This window comes from Heterodontus francisci, chromosome 6 (assembly GCF_036365525.1).
Source record: "Heterodontus francisci isolate sHetFra1 chromosome 6, sHetFra1.hap1, whole genome shotgun sequence".
Lineage (NCBI taxonomy): Eukaryota > Metazoa > Chordata > Chondrichthyes > Heterodontiformes > Heterodontidae > Heterodontus > Heterodontus francisci.
The window spans coordinates 38,938,980-38,958,315 of NC_090376.1; the positions used below are offsets into that span (position 1 = coordinate 38,938,980).

The window sequence follows — 19,336 nt, forward strand, 5'->3', positions numbered from 1 at the left end:
AGGTCTGAGGTTGAGGTTAAAACATGCCCTTTGGGAATTGCATTATGAGCTTTACTGTTTAACCAATGCTGCACCAAGAGGCCCTGATGGAAAAAAGTGGAAACCTATTTTATTGTATTCTCAAGAACAGGAACCCCTCTTGTTTAGAAATGTATAGAAATACAGAACAGAAAAGGACTATGCAGTTTATCTAGCTGGTTCCAAAGACCAATATCCCTCAATCGCCAATATAAACAGACAATTACAAACTTTCTGTTCATCGAACCAAGGCGTTAACTCTGGGCTGGATTTTAACAGCCAGTTTCGACAGCGAGTCAAGAAACGGCAGCGCACACGCCTAAGAGCCTCTGTAATCTCCCGCACAGCGGCTCATTTAAATAGCCGGGGCGGCCCGCACCCCGCCAAATTAAGGTAGATAGGTCCCCAGGGCCTGATGAGATCGACCCCAGAATACTGAGGGAGGCAAGGGAAGAAATTGCTGGGGCCTTGACAGAAATCTTTGCATCCTCATTGGCTACAGGTGAGATCCCAGAGGACTGGAGAATAGTCAATGTTGTTCCTTTGTTTAAGAAGGGTAGCAAGGATAATGCAGGAAATTATAGGCCTGTGAGCCTTACGTCAGTGGTAGGGAAATTATTAGAGAGGATTCTTTGGGACAGGATTTATTCCCATTTGGAAACAAATGGACTTATTAGCGAGAGGCAGCATAGTTTTGTGAAGGGGAAGTCGTGTCTCACTAACTTGATTGAGTTTTTTGAGGAAGTGACAAAGATGATTGATGAAGGAAGGACAGTGGATGTTATCTATATGGACTTCAGTAAAGCCTTTGACAAGGTCCCTCATGGCAGACTGGTACAAAAGGTGAAGTCACACGGGATCAGAGGCGAGCTGGCAAGATGGATACAGAACTGGCTCAGTCATAGAAGACAGAGGGTAGCAGTGGAAGGGTGCATTTCTGAATGGAGGACTGTGACTAGCGGTGTTCCACAGGGATCAGTGCTGGGACCTTTGCTCTTTGTAGTACATATAAATGATTGGGAGGAAAATGTAGCTGGTCTGATTAGTAAGTTTGCGGACGACACAAAGGTTGGTGGAGTTGCGGATAGTGTTGAGGATTGTCAGAGGATACAGAAGGATATAGATCGGTTGGAGACTTGGACGGAGAAATGGCAGATGGAGTTTAATCCGGACAAATGTGAGGTAATGCATTTTGGAAGGTCTAATGCAGGTGGGAAGTATACAGTAAATGGCAGAACCCTTAGGAGTATTGACAGGCAGAGAGATCTGGGCATACAGGTCCACAGGTCACTGAAAGTGGCAACGCAGGTGGATAAGGTAGTCAAGAAGGCATACGGCATGCTCGCCTTCATCGGTCGGGGTATCGAGTATAAAAATTGGCAAGTCATGCTGCAGCTGTACAGAACTTTAGTTAGGCCATACTTAGAATATTGCGTGCAATTCTGGTCACCACACTACCAGAAGGACGTGGAGGCTTTGGAGAGGGTACAGAAGAGGTTTACCAGGATGTTGCCTGGTCTGGAGGGCATTAGCTATGAGGAGAGGTTGAATAAACTCGGATTGTTTTCACTGGAACGACGGAAGTGGAGGGGCGACATGATAGATGTTTACAAAGTTATGAGCGGGATGGACAGAGTGGATAGTCAGAAGCTTTTTCCCAGGGTGTAAGAGTCAGTTACTAGGGGACATAGGTTTAAGGTGAGAGGGGCAAAGTTTAGAGGGGGTGTGCGAGGCACGTTCTTTACACAGAGGGTGGTGAGTGCCTGGAACTTGCTGCCGGGGGAGGTGGTGGAAGCAGGTACGATAGCGATGTTTAAGAGGCATCTTGACAAATACATGAAGAGGATGGGAATAGAGGGATACGGTCCACGGAAGTGCACAAGGTTTTAGTTTAGGCAGGCATCAAGATTGGCGCAGGCTTGGAGGGCCGAATGGCCTGTTCCTGTGCTGTACTGTTCTTTGTTAAGTCACACGGAGGGAGGCAGGCTGTCTGTCGCTGGCAACAATTTTAAAGGGCAGACAGCCCTGCCAGCATCTTTAAAAATATTTAAAGATACACACAACACCCCCCCCCACCCCCCCAAAATGTATCCAATATATTTCTAATTCCCCTTTTCCACCCCCCCACATTAACTGCATTAACTATTTGCCTTTTCTCAACCCCACCCAGACTGCACAAAGTTTAAAGTTTACCCCTTTCCACCATCCCCTACACCCATTATATGTTTATTTGACCCCACTCCTTGCAGTGAAAATCTGAACTCCACCACCACCCCCCCAACCAGTGTCACACCGGCTTTCCCCACATGGGAGTGCTGGCCGCCACGTTGAGGACCACAGCGGGCCCGGAGGATTAAAGGGAAGTTTATTTAAATTTATTCAGCTGTTCATTTAAATATTGTAATTCAGTTTCTGTCACCCAGAGGTGGCTGGCCACCACAGAACCTCTGCCGGAACGATCTTCCAAACACCCCCCCGGACCACAGAGTCAGATGTTGTGGGCTTGGTCAAAATCCAGCCTTCTGTTTCACTCTCCCAGATGCTGCCTGGCCTGCTGAATAATTCCAGCCTTTTCTGTATTAGTTCAGATTTCCAGAATCTGCAGTATTTTGCTTTTGTCCCCTTAATCACCAATTCTCTCAAGTATCGATCAATTAAATTCCTCAATTTATTCCACATTATCTGCCTCTACTGCTTCTCTGTTGCACATGCTCACCACCTTCTCCATAAAGCAGTTAAATGCAGGAAGTCTATAGCACTTTCACCTTTCTAACTTCGATTAATACCTTGATCCCTAGAATTTGTGGCAGAGTTCCATTTATCCATTCCTGATCACAAAATGTACAAAATGAAAACTAAATTTCATACTGACCATTGTATTCTAGGCACAATTATGTATAAAAACAAAAATGCCTAACCCCACTCCTGCAAGTGGATATACAAAATACCTACCTGAAAGGCAAATATACTAACTTAACTGGTTGCTACACACCTAATTTTTCCCTGTTCTGTCAAGTCACCATCACTATGTAGTATTGCAGTTAGCAGTCTCAAGGTGGAGGTTCCTGATTTATTAACATTGGTCCTCATTCCCATTAACCACCGCACCATCATCTTCATGGCCTGTATCTGTAAAATGAAGAATCAACCTTGAAACATGTTTAAAAATAAAGTGACCTCAAAATATATTTTCCTACTGTCAGCCTTTATCCAAAACTGACTGAGCAAATTATTCATTTAGGTGTTGGCTGCTGCATTAAAAAAATTCACTGCAGTGAACATTGCAACAATCTGCAGGTCAACTAGATATCTAGTTACTAGTCATTGTATTGAGCTATTTGCTACACACATACACAATCTCAATTACTTTTATGAGGGGAGGTTCATGAAAATGGAGAATGAGGTTAAAGGACTGCTGTTAAAACTGATTCTACTTTAATCATTTTACAGTCTTAACTGGTCTGAGGTACATGCATTAATTTGTAGAAAATCTATTGCTTATTTAGCACTGGGATAAAGATTTATGATACATATACAGAGAAAAAAGCTTGTTCAAATACCAAGATAAGTAATTGTTCCTTAATTTTTAAAACATTAAACTGCATTTGATTAGATGCATTTCTATGTTCAAATCTAAACATTGCAGTTCTGATTCTTCAGTATGGTAGGCTCAGTTTTTAAAAAAATGAATACTTCATCTGACAACTGAACAAGAAATCTAAATAGGTCTAAGCTGACTTTGTTGTATTTGTTCGTGGGATGTGGGTGTCACTGGCTAGGCCTGCATTTATTGCCCATCCCTAATTGTCCTCGAGAAGGTGGTGGTTGAGCTGCCTTCTTGAATCGCTGCAGTCCTTTGGGTGTAGGTACACCCACAATGCTGTTAGGAAGAGTTCCAGGATTTTGACCCAGCGACAGTGAAGGAATGGTGATATAATTCCAAGTCAGGATAGCGTGTGGTTTGGAAGGGAACTTGCAGGTGGCAGCATTTCCATGCATCTGCTGCCCTTGTCCTTCTAGGTGGTAGAGGTCACGGGTTTGGAAGGTTCAGTCGAGGGAGCCTTGGTGAGTTGCTGCAGTGCATCTCATCTATAGTACACACTGCTGCCACTGTGCATCAGTGGTGGAGGGAGTGAATGGTGAAGGTAGCGTATGGGGTGCCAATCAAGCGGGCTGCTTTCTCCTGGATGGCGTCGAGCTTCTTGAGTGTTGTTGAAACTGCACCCATCCAGGCATGTGGAGAGTATTTTATCACACTCCTGACTTGTGCCTGGTCAATGGTGGACAGGAATTAGGGAGCAGAAGGCAGTTATTCACTGCAGAATTTCCAGCCTCTGATCTGCTCTTGTAGCCACTGCATTTATGTGACTGGTCCAGTTCAGTTTCTGCTCATGGCGACACCCAGGATGTCGATGGTGGGGGATTCAGCAATGGTCATGCCATTGAATGTCAAGGGGAGATGGTTAGATTCTCTCTTGTTGGAGATGGTCATTGCCTGGCACTTGTGTGGCACAAATGTTACTTGCCACTTATCAGCCCAAGCCTGGATGTTGTCCAGGTTTTGCTGCATATGGGCATGGTATCTGGAGTCACGAATGGTGCTGAACATTGTGCAATCATCAGCGAACATCCCCACTTCTGACCTAATGATTGAAGGAAGGTTATTGATGAAGCAGCTGAAGATGGTTGGGGGCTGGGTCACTGCCCTGAGGAACTCCTGCAGTGGTGTCCTGGGACTGAGATGATTGACCTCCAACAACTACAACCATCTTGCTTTGTGCTAGGTATGACTCCAACCAACAGACAATTTTCCCCAATTCCCATTGACTCCAGTTTTGCTAGGGCTCCTTGATGCCAGAGTTGGTCAAATGAGAGGTGGTCTCACTGAAACTTACAAAATTCTTACAGGGCATGACGGGGTAGATGTGGATAGGACGTTTCCTCTGGCTGGTGAGTCTAGATCCAGGGGACACAGTCTCAGAATAAGGGGCAGGCCATTTAAGACTTAGATGAGGAGGAATTTCTTTACTTAGAGGGTGGTGAATCTGTGGAATTCTCTACCCTACAGTGTTGTGGAAGCTCAATCATTGAGTATGTTTTAAGCAGAAAATCAATAGATTTCTGGATACTAACTCAAGGGATATGGGGATAGTGGGAGAAAATGGCAGAGGTAGATGATCAGCCATGATCTGTTTGAATGGCGGAACAGGCCTGATGGGCCAAATGGCTTACCGCTGCTCCTATTTCCTATGATCCTTTGAAACTCAATCACAAGATATATACAGTATTAGACATATGCACCCATATCTTAATAAAATCTTACATGTATGTACACTTGACTTCCAGTTGTCATATTTGTGTTACTTTTTTTTGTCCATTTTTCTCCAATGCAAACTACTACTTCTGCATTTATAATTGTTGCCTAAGCAAACTCATTATCTGAGTTCCCAGGAAGCACTCAAAATGCTTGCAAAGAAAGTTTGTCCCTCAGTAACTAATTTTTGTCAAAAATATGGTTTACAAAACATTTGACTGACCACATGAAATTATTCCACTGAACTTTTTAAATGTCTTTTAGCACCTTCTTCAAATTTTTTACTTGAAGGTCTGCCAATAGATTGGACTTGGACTGGATGCTTTTGCCCAAAGCTATGTCTCAACTAAATTTCGGTTATTTTGTCTGAGCATGTTTATATGAAACTGACAATACTGATGCATCTTAGGAAATCAGCTTTGAGAATGAAATACTTTTCTACAACTTCAGCACTTTCAGCTTAGTAGTTTATCTTGAAACAATTATTTTTTTTTTAAACTTTGCATTAATCTGAGAGAGAGAGAGAGAGAGAGAGAGAGAGAGAGAGAAATGGTGATGGTGAGAGCTTTCTTCATTTATCATTTCAATTTTCAATAAAACTGTTGCGCTTTCAAGCCAACCAATTAACTCACTTATTTTGTTGTCAGAAAATGACTACTAAATGCTTACACTTGTGTGAGAGCAAACAAAGTTTCTTTCTACATTATTTAGATTGTTTTGCAATAGAAAAAGTTGAACTTGGAAATCAAGCAAAACCTCTCTTAGGAATACTGGTAGGAACAGAAGGTAGAAGAGAAATGGTTTAAGGGTGCAGGGGTGCCTAACTTCTTGCTTGCTCCCCCACGACAGGTGGCAAGAATGGAGGAGTGGATGATGGATCAAGGGTGAGCTCAATGACAACAGAGCATGGGGGAGGGAAAGACAAAAAAAAAAAAAGAGGTTCAGCGGGTAATTCAGATTTGTCTGATTCCCACTTACTCCTTCAGTTCCAGATGCCTCCCAGCTGCCCCTTCAAGCACTGGGCACTGCCTGCACTCTCAGGTGCTTTGGACCTATCTATTTCTAATTCAACAGCAGCACAGCATTTGTCTCAGGAGGTACAACAATCTCCTGTTCAGAACAGAAGGGAAGTTTTGAGTGAAGAATCTGCTCGACATTTGGGCTACCATCTGATTTCACGAATGGTACTGCTGATGATTCTATAAAATTATTTTTATTTATTTAGAGATACAGCACTGAAACAGGCCCTTCGGCCCACCGAGTCTGTGCCGACCATCAACCACCCATTTATACTAATCCTACACTAATCCCATATTCCTACCACATCCCCACCTGTCCCTATATTCCTCTACCACCTACCTATACTAGGGGCAATTTATAATGGCCAATTTACCCATCAACCTGCAAGTCTTTGGTGGTGGGAGGAAACCGGAGTACCCGGCGAAAACCCACACAGACACAGGAAGAACTTGCAAACTCCACACAGGCTGTACCCAGAATTGAACCCGGGTCGCTGGAGCTGTGAGGCTGCGTGCTAACCACTGCGTCACTGTGCCGCCCATTATAACTCATTAAACAAACTAGCAGTGCTCTGTAATCAGCTAATCTTCCATTCCCACACTAAATGAGCCTACAGAGCCACTTCAAATACTGCTCCCACATTCCATTCCTCAAAATCACTATTAATGAGTGGGAGATCCACAAATACACCATTATACACTGGAAATTGACTGCGACTGGCCAAACCTATTGCCATTAACTGCACCAGAATTATTTTTCCCCCAAAAGCGGTTACAGGTCATAAAAGTAAAATGTTTGATATATATGTATATTCTTAAATATGTTCTCACTGCTTACAGCAATGCACTCCTCCCACCTCGGTCGTAACAAATGTGATTTGCTCGTTAAATACAAGGTCAAGTATAACATGGTCATGCTCTCTCTTCTGTTTTTGTCCTTCATCAGCATCTGCAACTCCCTGGGCTGCTACCTGAATGTTCCTCCTTACTGACAGATACTAGATCTGACCAAAGAATTATTTATTTCCAACTTTCCCCTTTTTGCTCTGGAGTTGTTGCTCTCTAGTGACCAAGGATACATTTCTATAATGCCTCAAATGAAATCAGACCATGGCTGCCTTACTACTATCCTTTTCTTGTCTGGCATGGGAAGAATAACTCACCACTAAACAGCAATGCTTCATAATCTGAATAGGGACAGAGGAACTGAATTACATCAGTGACAGGCATAGTGTCAGTTTGGAAGCTACAGCTATGGCTTCCTTTTTTAAAATCCTTGCACTATTTAATTTCCCAGTATATTACAGAGAGGGTGTTGCAAAGGCAGCATAGTGTATACCCTCTGTGTAGTTCTTTGACTTTTACATGTACACATGTATAAAGATAATGGAGGACATACTATATTTTCATTGGTATTTAATTCATACAATAATCACATTAAGCACAGCTGTTTCTGCCCAAAATAAACTCAAGATAGAAGAACCAACAACTTCAAAACTGACTAATGGTCATGACTCTTTGTCCGATTTAAGCAACTGTAAATTTTAAACATGAATAACAACCTAAAGAAACATGAAAGTAGCATTCAATAAACCAAAAAAAAAACTATTTATATAACACCTTTAATATATTTAATATTCCAAGTGCTTCCCAAAAGGGAAAACAGACAGCAAACAGTAGCAGAAAAATTAGTCGCCAAAGGAGGTTTAAGGAGACTTATGAATGTAATGAGATTTAACAAAACAGAAGGGTTTGGAGAAAAAGCTCCAGAGTACAGGGCTAAGATAATTGAAGGCTCTGACACTTATGGTGGAGAAGAGGGAGGGGGATGCACAAGAGGCCAGATTTGGCAAAAGGTACAAACTGGGAAATAGTGTTGGAAGAGATTGTAGACGTAGGATTGGGAAAGGTAGTGAAAGAATTTGAAAAAAAAGATGAGATTTGAAATTCAACTGATTGGAGGCTGGGTCTCAATAGGGCAAACAGCTAGCAAGGGATAGAATGCAGATGGTGGAGCTCTGGTTGAGATGGTGTTTATGTGGGGTGAACCTCAGGAGGCTTGCAAGGAGAGACCTGGAAAAGTGAAGACTATGCAGTAGCCAGTGCACTCAGGCACTTCTAAACACCTTGTGGAGAGATTCAAATTAGCAGAGGACTGGCTTCTTTGATGGTGGGGACCTCAGGAGGAGGCTCAGATGGATCATCCCCTCAGCATTTCTGGCTGAAGACAGTGCAAACATTTCAGCTTTGACTACTGCACTTACGTGATTTCTCTCGTAAATATCCAGCTCTAATTTTATATGGGGTGAAACTCAGGAGGCTGGCAAGGAGAGTTGGAGAAGTGAAGCCTCGAGCTCTAATTTTAAGATTATGCCCTCTTGTTCTCGATTCCCCCACTAGAGGAAATAATTTAACAAAAGCAAAATGCTGCTAGAAATTGGAAATAAAAACAGGAAACTAAACGCTCAGCAGTCAAACAGCACCTCAATAGAAAAAGTTATTTCAGATTGATGATCTTTCATAATTTCTCTATCTACCCTATCAAATTCCTTAAGCATTTTAAAATACATTGATTAGATCACCCCTCAATGATGAAAGGTGAAAGCAGCACAGGAAAATATTTTTTTTTTTTACAAAACTATAAGTGCTTTATTGAACAGCACTTACTTTTGTCAGTGTTTCAGGACAGACTTCTTCATCTGGAACCCAAAGCTTTGTTGTCTTCTTTACTGGAAACTAAGGACAGAATGTTATGATTGATATTCAAATACCCAACCACTTAAAAATACCAAAGCAGAGAGCCATGTATTTAACATCTCAGATACCAAAAGAAAATTAGCAGTTGATCACAAATTTAATTCAGAAGTAACTGTAGAAAAAATAATTTCAGCTCTTGATTGGTCTTTTAAACATTTTACATACATCTTCTTTCTCAGTTAGGAGGAAAGAGAAGAATTGTAACAGTGCCTATTAATGTTTCATAGATTCATGAAAATAGCAAGTAATACATACAGTACCAAAATAGTGCATAATACCACAGTGATCACTGTGCTAGAACAGCCAACCAGAAACAAATATACGAAAGCACAGGAAGCCATCTGGCTTTCATTGAGTTTTCTCTTTCAAGCAAATGCTTTGCATAACTTCTCGATATGCAGCCCAACACTTCTGTTGAGAAAGGAAGTGCTCCATGCTAGAACTCAAACTGTGCACAAGTGGATGAGTCAGAAATGGCCCAATGTCATCTCAGTTACTGAGCTCCCAATCTCTGCAATATCAAGAGGCAGAACAAAGACTGGGCACTGCTTCACTGGAGGAAAATAATCTTGAATCGGGTCAGTGAACCTGAATCACTTAAGCATCTTCTACTTTATCAACAATTGACAGACATTAGCAGAAACCTGGGAACTTTATAGCTCATCTTTCTGGCCTGAAATTGGTGGGCAGGTGAAAGACAACACAAGTGATAAATACTAACTAATAAGTAAATTGTCTTTTCAAATTGTTGTAACAAAACTTTCAAGCTACCATGTGTACTTACTCGGTCATTCATTAACAAATCTTTCACAACAAAACCAGCCACCAGGGATTTCAAAGGTGCAGAAAACTGTTCCGGAGCCAGCATAGCTATGTGTCCAATTGAAATCAAAGGAGTTATGAGCTGCTCTGGGTTGCTGGGATCCAAACTCTTGTGCAAAGGCTAAAAAAAAAATACAAATACAAATAGCCTGATTAAAAGTCTTTTGCTGCACATACCAAAGCGGTGATTCTATGCCCTGGCTTCACAATGGGGTAGTGTTACTGCCAGGAAATGCTTCGCAGGAAATGGTGGGCACAGCCTACAATTTTACATCCATTAACTGAAAATTATGGGCTGTGATTTTCCAAGATGCACTCTCTGGAAGTACCAAATTGCATAATTATCCAACAAAAGCATCTGGAGTAATAAAAGGATGTTACTGGTACTTGACTGGTACAGATAGTTTTAACAAACTACTGGCATCATAGAACACAGAACAGGAGTGGGCTGCATAGGAACAGGAATAGACGATTCAGCCCATCGAGCTTGCTCTGCCATTCAATACAATCATGGCTGATCATCCCCTTCAATGCCTTTTTCCCCCACACTATCACCATATCCCTTTAGGTCATTAGTATTTAGAAATCTGTCAATCTCTGCTTTAAACATACTCAATGACTGAGCTTCCACAGCCCTCTGGGGTAGAGAATTCCAAAGATTCACAACCCTCTGAGTAAAGAAACTTCTCATCTCAGTCCGAAGTGGCTTCCCCTTATTTTGAAATCGTGTCCCCTGCTTCTAGACTGTTTTCGCAAGGTTATCGTTCTTATACTGGAATACTGAATTTTGCCTTGCAACATTGCATTTATGCAAATACAAGGGATTGAAAAAGGTTTCATATAGTGACTTAGAATTTGAGGTCTTATGTCCAGCAGGTTAACCACCCTTGAGTGAGGATTGTACTTGAAATTGAAACATGTATAAACTTTGGTTATTTTCCATGGTTTAATAAATCCACCTTTGCAATAGTTTTTAATTACTCTAAAGGAGCTTTAAGTACTGCTTCAAAGCCCCTTCACCAATTCCTATCGACAGTCACAAAGACTTGGGCCCAAACACTCATCACAGAAGCTGGGGAAGAAGCAGTGAGAGCGAGACAGTGACGGGAGGTAGCAGAAGATGATGATGACGACGACGGGAGGAGGCTGCGCGCTTTGGATCTTGCCAGCACTCATGTGGAAGCTGACTCCAGAAGTAATGGTGTGGAGACATGAAAATAAGTCATTACTGGAGAGGCTCTGGTTATGATCTGATCGTTAAAAGTAGAACTAAGCAAGGGTAATTCCATTAAAGCTGGACAATGGAGATGCTTTTGAGGGTAGTGTAGTTGACTGTGGCAAAGACTGAAGGGAGGCTGCAGCAGGGATAATGTACTGTGTCACATACAACACAATGTGCAACTTTGGTCAGGATATTTTCAGTGTTTGTAATAGGAGTATAAAACGTCCAAACAGTTATGGGAAAGGCTGGCATGGATTTGGGAAGCCACAACAACTCAAGGAGAAAAAGACTTGCATTTATATAGCACCTTTCACAGCCACTGGATGCCTCAAAGCACTTTACAGCTAACGAAGTACTTTTTGAAGTGTAGTCATTGTTGTAATGCAGGAAACGCGGCAACCAGTACGTGCACTGCAAGCCCCCACAAACAGCAATGTGACAATGACCAGATAATTTTTTTTTTAATGTTGATTGAGGGATAAGTCCCCCACACTTCTTTGAAATAGTGTCCTGTAAAGCATGGCCACCTGACCCGAACCCGACCAAACATGTGTCGGGTTCAGGTCGGGTCTGTATTCAGTGTCTAGCATTCGGATCGGATCGGGTCGGGCTGTACTGTACTGTTTTGTTTCGTATTGTTTTCGTTTTAATCTACGATTTTTTTTCTGTTTCAATAATATGTTGGTTATTTTCAGGTCGGGTTGAGCATTTAAAAAAATTTAAAGGACTCGGGCCCGGGTCAGCTGTTGTCGGGTTGGGCCCGGGTCGGGTTTTAATTTTATACCCGAGCCAGGCTTTAGTGTCATGGGATTTTTTTTTACATCTACCCGAGCAAGCAGACGCAGCCTCAATTTAACGCCTCATCCAAAAGACGGCACTGCCGACCATGCAGCGCTCCCTCAGGACTGCACTGGAGGGCCAGCCTTAATTTTCCTGCTCAAGCCCTGGGCTTTAGGATGTGTGTGTGTGTGTGTGTGTGTGTGTGTGTGTGTGTGTGTGTGTGCGCGTGTGCGTGTGCGTGTGGGGGAGCGGTTTGGCAGGGGAAGGTTGATTGTGAATCAAGTGCTTTTTTGAGGGGGAGTGCTAATGGTGGTTTTGAGAAACAGAGAACAGTGCATGATGAGGTGCTACCATTTACTATTTCAGTTAGCATGGATGCCAAAAATGGAAGTTTGGTGGTCAGAAATTTAGTGAGAGCGGGATTAAAGGATCGTGAGTTTTTCTTTTCGTTCATCCATGTGAATGTGACTGGCAAAGCCAGTATTTCTTGCCCATTCCTAATTACCCTCGACAAGCTGGTGTGAGCCATCTTTTTGAACCACAGTAGTCCATGGTACACCCACAGTGGTGTTAGGAAGGTGTTCCAAGATTTTGACCCAGTATATGGTGACAGGTCATTGGGATCTTTTTCTAAAGCAATTCTTTTCAGGCGGCGTTGAGAATTAATCTGGCAGGTTTTTCCAGATTCTCAGGAGAGATGCAGCACCAGGGATTTAGGCTCTCTCACGTTGGATCTTTGCAGGGTTTAGAGTCATAGAGATATACAACACAGAGGCATTAGAAGAGTATAGAAAGGGTATGGGGGTACTTAAAGTAATTAGGAGAGCGAAGAGGGGACATGAAAAAACATTGGCAGGCAAGATAAAGGAAAATCCTAAGGCATTTTATAAGGGTTTTAATGGCAAGAGGATAACACAGCACTAGAGTGCTGACTTGGGTTGCAGTGGAGTGCTACAGTGGAAGTTTGGTAAGTGAGGAAGTTCGGTAAGGAGGGAGGTGAGGGGCTCCTTTCATTTCCTACCTGTCCTCAGTGAGGGGAGACTAGAGCTTCCAAAAAGCACAGCTGACTGGGAGAAGACTCGGAGGGCAGAGTTCTGGACCAGTAAGTACAAAAAAAAAACTTACCTCTGGTTAAAAAAAAAACTGAAAGTGACTTCACAGGAAAGCTGTGACCTGATTGGCTGGTAGGAAATTTTTTTAAAAATGGAATTTGAAAATAAAACAGATAAAAATTGATTAAAACCCTAATTAACTAATTAGTAAGTAGAGTAACGAAACCAGAGGGAGGGGATTACTGTATTTAGTGAGCATTTAATATTTATAGTAGGAATCTAGCACTAGGGACCATATAGCTAACAATTTAGTAAGGATTTAATAAGTATTTATTTATCTTCAATTAATTTATTAATTAGTGCTAGAAATGTCAGTTAGAGGGGTGAAGTGCTTCACCTGTGAGATGTGGGAGGTCCATGACGCTTCCAGCGTACCGGACGACTACATCTGCAGGAAGTGTACCCAGTTGCAGCTCCTCACAGACCACATGGATCAGTTGGAGTGGCAACTGGATGCACTTAGGAGCATGCAGGTGGCAGAGAGCGTCACAGACAGGAGTTTTAGAGAAGTGGTTACACCCAAGGTACAAGCAGATAGATGGGTGACCGCTAGAAGGGGCAGGCAGTCAGTGCAGGAATCCCCTGTGGCTATCCCCCTCTCTAACAAGTATACCATTTTGGATACTGTTGGGGGGGGGGGGGGGGGGGGGTGGCCTATCAGGGGAAAACAGCAGCAGCCAGAGCAGTGGCACCACGGCTGGCACAGTTGTTCAGCAGGGAGGGACAAAGCGCAGAAGAGCAATAGTTATCGGGGACTCTGTAGTCAGGGGCACAGATAGGCGCTTCTGTGGACGTGAAAGAGACTCCAGGAAGGTATGTTGCCTCCCTGGCACCAGGGTCAGGATGTCTCTGAACGGACAGGGGGCATTCTGAAGGGGGAGGGTGAACAGCCAGACGTTGTGGTACACATCGGCACCAATGATTTAGGCAGGAAGAGTGACGAGGTCCTGCAGGGGGAGTTTAGGGAGTTAGGTAGAAAGTTAAAAGACAAGACCTCCAGGTTTGTAATCTCGGGATTACTCCCTGTGCCACATGCCAGTGAGGCTAGAAATAGGAAGATTGTGCAGCTAAACATATGGCTGAACAGCTGGTGTAGAAGGGAGGGTTTCAGATATCTGGACCATTGGGATCTCTTCAGGGACAGACGGGAAATGTATAAGGACTGGTTGCATCTAAACTGGAGGGGCACAAATATCCTGGCTGCGAGGTTTGCTAGTGTCACTCAGGAGGGTTTAAACTAGTGTGGCAGGGGGGTGGGAACCAGAGCAGTAGGACAGCAAGTGAAATAATAGAGGGGGAACTAGTAAATAAGGCCAGTAAGACTAAGAGGAAGAGCAGGCAGGGAGATGTTGTGGAGCACAGCGGGACTGGTGGTCTGAAGTGCATTTGTTTCAATACGTGAAGTATAACAGGTAAGGCAGATGAACTTAGAGCTTGGATTAGTACTTGGAACTATGATGTTGTTACTATTACAGAGACTTGGTTGAGGGAAAGACAGGATTGACAGCTAAATGTTCCAGGATTTAGAAGCTTGAGGCAGGATAGAGGGGGATGTAAAAGGGGTGGGGGAGTTGCATTACTTGTCAAGGAGAATGTCACAGCTGTACTGCGGGAGGACACCTCGGAGGGGTCGTGCAGCGAGGCAATATGGGTGGAGCTCAGGAATAGGAAGGGTGCAGTCACGATGTTGGAGGTTTTCTACAGGCCTCCCAACAGCCAGCAGGAGGTAGAGGAGCAGATATGTAGACAGATTTTGGAAAGTTGTAAAGGTAACAGGGCTGTAGTGGTGGGTGATTTTAACTTCCCCTATATTGACTGAGACTCACTTAGTGCTAGGGGCTTAGATGGAGCAGAATTTGTAAGGAGCATCCAGGAGGGCTTCTTGAAAAAATATGTAGATAGTCCAACTAGGGATGCAGCCGTACTGGACCTGGTATTGGGGAATGAGCCCGGCCAGGTGGTCCAAGTTTCAGTAGGGGAGCATTTCGGGAACATTGACCATAATTCCATAAGTTTTAAGGTACTTGTGGATAAGGATAAGAGTAGCCCTCGGGTGAAGGTGCTAAATTGGGGGAAGGCTAATTATAACAATATTAGGCAGGAACTGAAGAAAAAAGTCTTTCCTCGAGTCGCTCTAAACAGGCTCCAGAAGCTGGCCGAGCACGTCTACCCTGAGGCACAGTGTGGTTTTCGTGCAGAGAGATCAACCGTTGACATGCTGTTCTCCCTTCGTCAGATACAGGAGAAATGCCGTGAACAACAGATGCCCCTCTACATTGCTTTCATTGATCTCACCAAAGCCTTTGACCTCGTCAGCAGATGTGGTTTCTTCAGACTACTAGAAAAGATTGGATGTCCACCAAAGCTACTAAGTATCATCACCTCATTCCATGACAATATGAAAGGCACAATTCAACATGGTGGCTCCTCATCAGAGCCCTTTCCTATCCTGAGTGGCGTGAAACAGGGCTGTGTTCTCGCACCCACACTTTTTGGGATTTTCTTCTCCCTGCTGCTTTCACATGCGTCCAAGTCCTCTGAAGAAGGAATTATCCTCCACACAAGATCAGGGGGCAGGTTGTTCAACCTTGCCCGTCTAAGAGCGAAGTCCAAAGTACAGAAAGTACTCATCAGGGAACTCCTCTTTGCTGACGATGCTGCTTTAACATCTCACACTGAAGAGTGTCTGCAGAGTCTCATCGACAGGTTCACAGCTGCCTGCAATGAATTTGGCCTAACCATCAGCCTCAAGAAAACGAACATCATGGGGCAGGACGTCAGAAATGCTCCATCCATCAATATTGGCGACCACGCTCTGCAAGTGGTTCAAGAGTTCACCTACCTAGGCTCAACTATCATCAGTAACCTGTCTCTAGATGCAGAAATCAACAAGTGCATGGGAAAGGCTTCCACTGCTATGTCCAGACTGGCCAAGAGAGTGTGGGAAAATGGCACACTGACACGGAACACAAAAGCCCGAGTGTATCAGGCCTGTGTCCTCAGTACCTTGCTCTATGGCAGCGAGGCCTGGACAACGTATGTCAGCCAAGAGCGAAGTCTCAATTCATTCCATCTTCGCTGCCTCCGGAGAATACTTGGCATCAGGTGGCAGGACCGTATCTCCAACACAGAAGTCCTCGAGGCGGCCAACATCCCCAGCTTATACACACTACTGAGTCAGCGGCACTTGAGATGGCTTGGCCATGTGAGCCGCATGGAAGATGGCAGGATCCCCAAGGACACATTGTACAGCGAGCTCGCCACTGGTATCAGATCCACCGGCCGTCCATGTCTCCGCTTTAAAGACGTCTGCAAACGCGACATGAAATCCTGTGACATTGATCACAAGTCGTGGGAGTCAGTTGCCAGCGTTCGCCAGAGCTGGCGGGCAGCCATAAAGTCGGGGCGAAAGTGTGGCGAGTCGAAGAGACTTAGTAGTTGGCAGGAAAAAAGACAGAGGCGCAAGGGGAGAGCCAACTGTGTAACAGCCCCGACAAACAGATTTCTCTGCAGCGCCTGTGGAAACGTCTGTCAATCCAGAATTGGCCTTTATAACCACTCCAGGCGCTGCTTCACAAAACACTGACCACCTCCAGGCACTTATCCATTGTCTCTCGAAATAAGGAGGCCAAAGAAGAGTCCTCAGGTGAAGGTGCTAAATTGGGGGAAGGCTAATTATAACAATATTAGGCAGGAACTGAAGAATTTAGATTGGGGGCGGCTGTTTAAGGGTAAATCAACATCTGACATGTGGGAGTCTTTCAAATGTCAGTTGATTAGAATCCAGGACCGGCATGTTCCTGTGAGGAGGAAGGATAAGATTGGCAAGTTTCGGGAACCTTGGATAACGCGGGATATTGTGAGCCTAGTCAAAAAGAAAAAGGAAGCATTCGTAAGGGCTGGAAGGCTAGTAACAGACGAATCCCTTGAGGAATATAAAGACAGTAGGAAGGAACTTAAACAAGGAGTGAGGAGGGCTAAAAGGGGTTATGAAAAGTCATTGGCAAACAGGATTAAGGATAATCCCAAGGCTTTTTATATGTATATAAAGAGCAAGAGGATAACCAGGGAAAGGGTTGGCCCGCTCAAGGACAGAGAAGGGAATCTATGTGTGGAGCCAGAGGAAATGGGCGAGGTACAAAATGAGTACTTTGCATCAGTATTCACCAAAGAGAAGGACTTGGTGGATGATGAGCCTAGGGAAGGGAGTGTAGATAGTCTCAGTCATCTCATCAAAAAGGAGGTGTTGGGTGTCTTGCAAAGCATTAAGGTAGATAAGTCCCCAGGGCCTGATGGGATCTACCCCAGAATCCTAAGGGAGGCAAGGGAAGAAACTGCTGGGGCCTTGACAGAAATCTTTGCATCCTCATTGGCTACAGGTGAGGTCCCAGAGGACTGGAGAATAGCCAATGTCGTTCCTTTGTTTAAGAAGGGTAGCAAGGATAATCCAGGAAATTATAGGCCAGTGAGTCTTACGTCAGTGGTAGGGAAATTATTAGAGAGGATTCTTCGGGACAAGATTTACTCCCATTTGGAAACAAACAAACTTATTAGCGAGAGGCAGCATGGTTTTGTGAAGGGGAGGCCGTGTCTCACTAATTTGATTGAGATTTTTGAGGAAGTGACAAAGATGATTGATGAAGGAAGGACAGTGGATGTTATCTATATGGACTTCAGTAAAGCCTTTGACAAGGTCCCTCATGGCAGACTGGTACAAAAGGTGAAGTTACACGGGATCAGAGGTGAGCTGGCAAGATAGATACAGAACTGGCTCTGTCATAGAAGACAGAGGGGCGCAGCGGAAAGGTGCTTTTCTGAATGGAGGGATGTGACTAGTGGTGTTCCGCAGCGATCAGTGCTGGGATCTTTGCTGTTTGTAGTATATATAAATGATTTGGAGGAAAATATAGCTGGTTTGATTAGTAAGTTTGCAGACGACACAAAAGGTTGGTGGAGTTGCAGATAGTGATGAAGATTGTCAGAGGATACAGCAGGATATAGATCAGTTGGAGACTTGGGCGGAGAAATGGCAGATGGAGTTTAATTCGGACAAATATGAGGTAATGCATTTTGGAAGATCTAATGCAGGTGGGAAGTATACAGTAAATGGCAGAACCCTTAGGAGCATTGACAGGCAGAGAGATCTGGGCGTACAGGTCCACAGGTCACAAAGTGGCAATGCAGGTGGATAAGATAGTCAGGAAGGCATACAGCATGCTTGCCTTCAATCGGTTGGGGCATAGAGTATAAAAATTGGCACGTCATGCTGCTGCTGCACAGAACTTTAGTTAGGCCACACTTAGAATATTGCGTGCAATTCTGGTCGCCACACTACTAGAAGGACGTGGAGGCTTTGGATAGGGTACAGAAGAGGTTTACCAGGATGTTGCCTGGTCTGGAGGGCATTAGCTATGAGGGCAGGTTGGATAAACTCGGATTGTTTTCACTGGAATAACAGAGGTGGAGGGGTGACATGATAGAGGTGTACAAAGTTATGAGCGGCATGGACAGAGTGGATAGTCAGAAGCTTTTTCCCAGGGTGGAAGAGTCAGTTACTAGGGGACATAGGTTTAAGGTGAGAGGGGCAAAGTTTAGAGGGGATGTGCAAGGCAAATTCTTTACACAGAGGGTGGCGAGTGCCTGGAACTTGCTGCCAGGGGAGATGGTGGAAGCAGGTACGATAATGACGTTTAAGAGGCATCTTGACAAATACATGAATAGGAAGGGAATAGAGGGATATGGTCCCCGGAAGTGCAGAAGGTTTTAGTTTAGGCAGGCATCAAGATCGGCGCAGCCTTGGAGGGCCGAATGGCCTGTTCCTGTGCTGTACTTTTCTTTGTTCTTTGATAACCGGGGAAAGAGTAGGGCCCATTCGGGACCAAAGTAGCGATGCGTGTGTGGAGCCGGAGGACATGGGTGAGGTTTTAAAATATTACTATTCATCTGTTTTCACTGTGGAGAAGGATGATGTCGGTGTAGAGATCAGGGAGGGGGATTGCAATAGACTGGAACATATTAACATTGAAAGGGAGGAAGTATTAGATGTTTTTGCAGGCTAAAAAGTGGATAAATCCCCAGGCACAGTTGAGATGTATCCCAAGCTGTTATGTGAGGCAAGTGATAGTAGAGGCTCTAACACAAATTTTTAGATCCTCTCTGGCCATGGGAGGGGTGCCAGAGGACTGCGAATGTGGTACCATTATTCAAGAAGGGAAGCAGGGATAGACCAGGTAATTACAGGCTGGTGAGTCTATCAACAGCGGTTGGGAAACTACTGGAAAAGATTCTGAGT

General features: G+C 44.1%; 1 protein-coding gene across 3 annotated transcripts in view; it reads right to left on the reverse strand.

Annotated features, from left to right (window-relative positions):
- pds5b (PDS5 cohesin associated factor B) overlaps positions 1-19,336 on the reverse strand; it is a 261,787-nt gene that overhangs the window by 53,927 nt on the left and 188,524 nt on the right. For all 3 annotated transcript variants that reach the window (XM_068033499.1, XM_068033498.1, XM_068033500.1), the window contains exons 21-23: positions 9,893-10,051; positions 9,019-9,087; positions 3,011-3,147 (exon numbers count right to left, since the gene is read on the reverse strand). In XM_068033499.1, coding sequence (XP_067889600.1) covers positions 3,011-3,147; positions 9,019-9,087; positions 9,893-10,051 — 365 coding nt within the window. The remainder of the gene's footprint in view (positions 1-3,010; positions 3,148-9,018; positions 9,088-9,892; positions 10,052-19,336) is intronic.